Here is a 6499-nt window from a genome sequence, read left to right on the forward strand (position 1 = left end):
ACTTTTACTCAAGAACAAGATCTGAGTACTTCTACTTTTACTCAAGTACAAGATCTGAGTACTTCTACTTTTACTCAAGTACAAGATCTGAGTACTTCTACCTACTAAGATCTGAGTACTTCTACTTTTACTCAAGTACAAGATCTGAGTACTTCTACTTTTACTCAAGTACAAGATCTGAGTACTTCTACTTTTACTGAAGTACAAGATCTGAGTACTTCTACTTTTACTCAAGTACAAGACCTGAGTACTTCTACTTTTACTGAAGTACAAGATCAGAGTACTTCTACTTTACTCAAGTACAAGATCTGAGTACTTCTACTTTACTCAAGTACAAGATCTGAGTACTTCTACTTTTACTGAAGTACAAGATCAGAGTACTTCTACTTTTACTGAAGTACAAGATCTGAGTACTTCTACTTTTACTCAAGTACAAGATCTGAGTACTTCTACCACTCTGCAGATTTCAGTTCGTCATTCTTTCTCATATATTCATTGTACACATTTTTCAATTTGTATTGTTTCTTTTGTATATCTACATTTGGTGTAAATACCTTGTTAATGCTAAATCGTTTTTAGCATTAACAAGGTATTTACACCAAATGTAGATATACAAAAGAAACAATACAAATTGAAAAATGTGTACAATGAATATATGAGAAAGANAATAATGATCACGCCACCAAACACACATTCAGACTAAAGGAACCAGCCTGTTTGGAAAATGAGAGAAGTAGAAAGTACAGGTATTTGTGTTCAACATGTAAGAAGTAGAAAGTACAGGTATTTGAGTTCAACATGTGAGGAGTAGAAAGTACAGGTATTTGAGTTCAACATGTGAGAAGTAGAAAGTACAGGCTCTCCCGTGCCCTGAGTCCTGACTCCATCAGACCTCCAGCTCTCCTCGTCTCTCTGAGTCCTGACTCCATCAGAGCTCCAGCTCTTCTGAGTCCTGACTCCATCAGAGCTCCAGCTCTCCTCGTGTCTCTCTGAGTCCTGACTCCATCAGAGCTCCAGCTCTCCTCGTGTCTCTGAGTCCTGACTCCATCAGAGCTCCAGCTCTCCTCGTGTCTCTCTGAGTCCTGACTCCATCAGAGCTCCAGCTCTCCTCGTGTCTCTCTGAGTCCTGACTCCATCAGAGCTCCAGCTCTCCTCGTGTCTCTCTGAGTCCTGACTCCATCAGCTCCAGCTCTCCTCGTGTCTCTGAGTCCTGACTCCATCAGAGCTCCAGCTCTCCTCGTGTCTCTCTGAGTCCTGACTCCATCAGAGCTCCAGCTCTCCTCGTGTCTCTCTGAGTCCTGACTCCATCAGAGCTCCAGCTCTCCTCGTGTCTCTCTGAGTCCTGACTCCATCAGAGCTCCAGCTCTCCTCGTCTCTCTGAGTCCTGACTCCATCAGACCTCCAGCTCTCCTCGTGTGTCTCTGAGTCCTGTTTCCAGTTGCTTCAGAAGTTTCCCCCACAATTACTAAATATGAATGTGTAAACACCTTTTGTCAGCAGTTTTTAAGCACGTGTCAGGTGTCGTGTTGCAGTTAGTTTTCTCTTTGTTATCTATGAACACAGTCAGAGATAGCAGCTTCTCATCCTGTCCGTCACAAAGTCTATAAAAAACCCTCTTTATTAACTTCATATTGAATTTTGAGCTTATCTGTTTTTCTCTTTCCATGTTTTGCATCAGCCGAGGCTCATAACTCGCTGTCAGGGCTTTCAATATTTTACGGCCTCACGCCGGCGCTCTGAGACGACCCTGAACATGATTTGGCTTGTGAAGCCTATAAACTAAAAACACTCTGGTTGTCGGGGGGTCGGGGTCAACACTGCCGCGGGAAACAACCTGCTCTTAAAGATTGATCACTTTTTTAATGTCGGTTGCTTAGGATGCTGATTTTGGGTGCTGTTTGTGATTGAACCTTTCACATTGTGTTTTCACTTCAGGAAAGGTTATTCAGGTTCGCCTCTCGTATCGCTTTCGGCCACATAGAGGTTACAAAAGCTTTGTCCGGATGTAAAGAGCTAAACACGTCCACTTCCTTAGGGTTTTCTATCATGCTGGATGTATTATCTTTGGGTTTTGGAATCTTTGTCAGACAATCAAGAAACGGATTCAAATGTTTGTCGGATGTATTCGGTAAACAATGTTTTTGCAATAAAACCATGACTAGATATTCTACCCTATAAGAAAACCTGTTTTTTAAATTTGGTGAATTGACCCTTTACATACATTACATTGCGATATGATAGGTTAAGATATTTTGCGATACGTTACGCTACATTCCGATACGATACAGTACCATCTGTACCGTTATGATACGACACAGTACTGTACGTTACGTTACGATACAACAGAGTACGATTCGATACATTATGATACAGTACGTTACGTTACGATATAATACGCTACAACCAGAGTTGGGTGTATTATTACAGTAACGCGTTACTGTAATAATATTACTTTTAACGGTGACGGAGTAGTGTAACGCGTTACTTTTATAATTCAGTAATCACACTACAGTTACTAACATTGCCCCGACACGCGCTACTTCGTTACTTAGCTACTTAGTTACTTAGCTACTTAGCTAAAATCAGTCCTAATCACACTGACAGACTAGAGGGGTTTCCGCCGCAGGTTTATATGTAGGCTACGTAATCTGCGCGTCCACATCTCCACGTGCAGTGCTGCATAAACATGGCTGAGTCAGCGATAACTTTCGAGGGGTGGAGGTATGCCCATTATTTTTAGTTCGTCCGAAGAATAGACAGGAATGTGACGGTGAGGTGCAAACTGTGTCCAGAAGCTTTTCCACTGCTGTAGGGACGTGCACAGGTACGGGCTAATGTTGCCCGGGCAACGGCCCGTTTGGCTGACCTGCCGCTCTGGAGAGAGCGAGAGTTTGTTTTTCTTTTTTCTGTTGTGTCCGAATCAACATGATGAGCCCACAATTAGTATTGTAGGGTCTCGCTGCGGGAAACACACTTTGTCAGCGCTGTCATCTGCCGGTGCGTTAAGAACACCTCAGTGTCAGATTTTGGAAACTTGATTTTGAGTTGTGTCATGGCAGTTAGGGTATAAGGGACAAACCAGGGGACTTTACTTCCTCTTGATACCGGCGGTTATTTACAAAAAAACACCTAAATATAGCCTACTTGTTATTATTGTCTTTCTGTGTCTTTTCATCTGTAAACTCCCTCAACGCTCGCTCTCTTTTCTTGATTGCCCTCTCCCGGGTGAACAGTTCAATGTCCCGCTTCATTGTAGGAATTCTGCCGTGTCTCTACCACTTTAGTTTGACCATCTCTGTTACTAAGTTATGGAATACTAAATAAATAAGTAATTAGATACCTTCCCGTTACTGCGCTCATAAAGAATGATAAGAATAAGAATAATGCGTCTTGAACTGGTTTCATTAATTAGTGTCTTAGTAGTAGTTAGTAGTTAATAGTAGTTAGCTTGTTGTGGTAGGCTGGTAGAGCAAATAAAAAGAAAGACTTGTGATTGGGTACAAGTGGAGTCTCGCAGAGGCAAAACTGTGGCGCGCTTACACTGTGCGCCGCAGTCTGCGTGATCTGCCTGTAGGGAGGGGTGGGCCGGCCCTGCAAGTAAAGGAACGAGTTACTTTATGTAGAGAGTAACGAAGTAGTGTAATATATTGCTTTTTTTTAGTAACGACCCCATCTCTGGCTACAACACGTTACTATTCCATAAATCACAATTCATTACGAAGCATCACGATAGGAAATGATCGGAATACTTTCTTGTCCTTGTAAGGTGGACTCCTGCAGTTCCACATCAAATCCTACGTACAAAATAAAAAACATTCACACATTAACACATGCTTGTGTACATAAACACGAATGCACGAACACAATACACAAGCATACACCTACTGACACCCCCTGTGAGTTGATTTGCACTCAGAGAGGTCTGCTGCAGCACTGATAGAGCAGCTCACAGTGGCTGAGAAACCGCAGAGGGATGTGACTCTTATCCTTTTTTCAGCTGGAATGAAGCACCCCACAGACTTAACATGCACGAATGCAACAGAGCGTCCCCCTCTTTCTCTTTCCAGTCATGTGTGGTGGTCTCCTGTCAGCAGCACTGAGTCAGAGCAGCAGACAGCTCCTGAACGTCCTTGAAAGGTTTTAGGTGGAACCAAATCACAGTCCCTCCGGTGTCTGTGAATCAGAGGCGTTGACAGGCGTGAGTTCGGCCACAGAGTCAGGATGAAGGTATGCGGGGGCTTTAAGACGCTCTCAAAGAAAAGTGGAGGGGAAAGATTTCCTCTCAAACAAAAGCCGAGGAACAGCTTCACACTGAGGGCCAGTCTCCTCCTGCTGGGTCGTTATTGTAGGCGTCCATCAGGGGTCCGACCTCGAGACCCTGACGAATGCTAGACGAAAAAAAGACCCAGAGTTTTCCCGGCATGATTAGAGAAACCCCTGACAAAAAAAGTGACATAAAAGTAACATAGCAGAGATGTTAAAGTACACACATCCTTTCCTCAAGTAGAAGTACAGATACTCGTGTTTAAAAATACTCTGGTGAAAGTAGAAGTACTGACTAAACTTCTTTACTCAAGTCAAAGTAAAGAGGCTTTTAAATGTACTTCAGTAAAAAGTACCCATAACTAGCAGCTGTTTTAAAGAGTACCTGACCTCCCTTTATATTAATAGAACAATAATGTCATTGTTAGCTAATGAATGTTTCCATGCTGAACAACGGCAACATGACAACGTTTCCATTGGTCCCTCTTCTTTAGAGAAGACCAGGAAATGATGGATACACGGATCGTGTTCAAATCAATAGGCACGCAATGACTCTAAATAATAATGATCACGCCACCAAACACACATTCAGACTAAAGGAACCAGCCTGTTTGGAAAATGAGAGAAGTAGAAAGTACAGGTATTTGAGTTCAACATGTAAGAAGTAGAAAGTACAGGTATTTGAGTTCAACATGTAAGAAGTAGAAAGTACAGGTATTTGAGTTCAACATGTAAGAAGTAGAAAGTACAGGTATTTGAGTTCAACATGTAAGAAGTAGAAAGTACAGGTATTTGAGTTCAACATGTAAGAAGTAGAAAGTACAGGTATTTGTGTTCAACATGTAAGAAGTAGAAAGTACAGGTATTTGTGTTCAACATGTGAGAAGTAGAAAGTACAGGTATTTGTGTTCAACATGTAAGAAGTAGAAAGTACAGGTATTTGAGTTCAACATGTAAGAAGTAGAAAGTACAGGTATTTGTGTTCAACATGTAAGAAGTAAAAGTAAAAAGTGGTCAGGAAAATAAGTAGTGGAGTAAAGTACTGATACCACAAAAATGTACTTAAGTACAGTAACAAAGTATTTGTACTCCACTACTTCCCACCTCTGCAAAGTGTCCTTACAGATGTTTCTCTTCCAGGTTTTGACACCATCTCCACGGCTCTGTCCTGGTCCGTGATGTACCTGGTGGCTTACCCCGAGATACAGGAGAGGCTGTATCAAGAGCTGAGTAAGTACATCATCATCATAATAATAGATCACATTTGTATAGCGCCTTTCAAGGGACCCAAGGCAAACACCCAAACAGTTTCATCCCACGGGCATCAGACCGTTAAACACCTGAACCTTTGAAAGAACATCCATAACATTCATCTGTCTGCACCTCGTATCAATATTCCAATGACTGTAGACTATTCTGCACGATTTCTACTATATTCTGTTGTATCTGTGTTATTGTGTTGCTCTGTGGGAGGAGCCTATGACCTCAGATTCTCATTGTCATATCTAAACTTTAACTATGTACACATGACAATAAAAGACTTGAAACTTGAGTCTTGAAACAAGAAGGGTAAATAATAAAGTTAACAAAACAAAACATGAACCATATCCTCCATTAGCATCCCGGGGCAGTTTCCCTTCTTTTGCCCCTCTCAAAGAACGTTACTCGACTTTACCCTCAACTCTCGTCCTGAACTAAAAGTGAATGATCTTTTGTTTTCCAGAGAACAAAGTGGGTCTGGATCGCACCCCTCTTCTCTCCGACAGACCCAACCTTCCCTTTCTGGAGGCTTTCATCCTGGAGATTTTCCGCCACTCTTCCTTCCTGCCGTTCACCATCCCTCACTGGTGAGTCTCTGCCATACGAATAATAATAATAATGCATTTTATTTATAGAGCGCTTTTCTAGAAACTCAAAGACACTTTAAAGAGTAAATAAATCTAAGTATTGAGCTCTCTTTGGAGAACAAATAACAGCTCAACCATCGAAGAACATTAATTATCAGAAGATAAGCTAAAAGTACTCAGATCTTGTACTTGAGTAAAAGTAGAAGTACTCAGATCTTGTACTTCAGTAAAAGTAGAAGTACTCAGATCTTGTTCTTGAGATAAAGTAGAAGTACTCTGATCTTGTTCTTCAGTAAAAGTAGAAGTACTCTGATCTTGTACTTGAGTAAAAGCAGAAGTACTCAGATCTTGTACTTGAGTAAAAGTAGAAGTACTCAGATCTTGTACTT

At 41.5% G+C, this 6499-nt stretch overlaps 1 protein-coding gene across 1 annotated transcript; it reads left to right on the top strand.

The window, feature by feature from the left end:
* Positions 1–5344: 5344 nt before the first annotated feature.
* On the top strand, positions 5345–6129 carry LOC104956030 (cytochrome P450 1A1-like; the record flags this gene model as incomplete). Its single annotated transcript, XM_010783463.1, has 2 exons — positions 5345–5493; positions 5987–6129. Coding segments are annotated over 2 exons (277 nt in total), but the record flags the coding sequence as incomplete, so codon positions are not given.
* Positions 6130–6499: the final 370 nt, after the last annotated feature.

The sequence above is a fragment of the Notothenia coriiceps genome, unplaced genomic scaffold (genome assembly GCF_000735185.1).
Source record: "Notothenia coriiceps isolate Sejong01 unplaced genomic scaffold, NC01 NC01_scaffold00025233, whole genome shotgun sequence".
NCBI classification, from domain to species: Eukaryota; Metazoa; Chordata; class Actinopteri; order Perciformes; family Nototheniidae; genus Notothenia; species Notothenia coriiceps.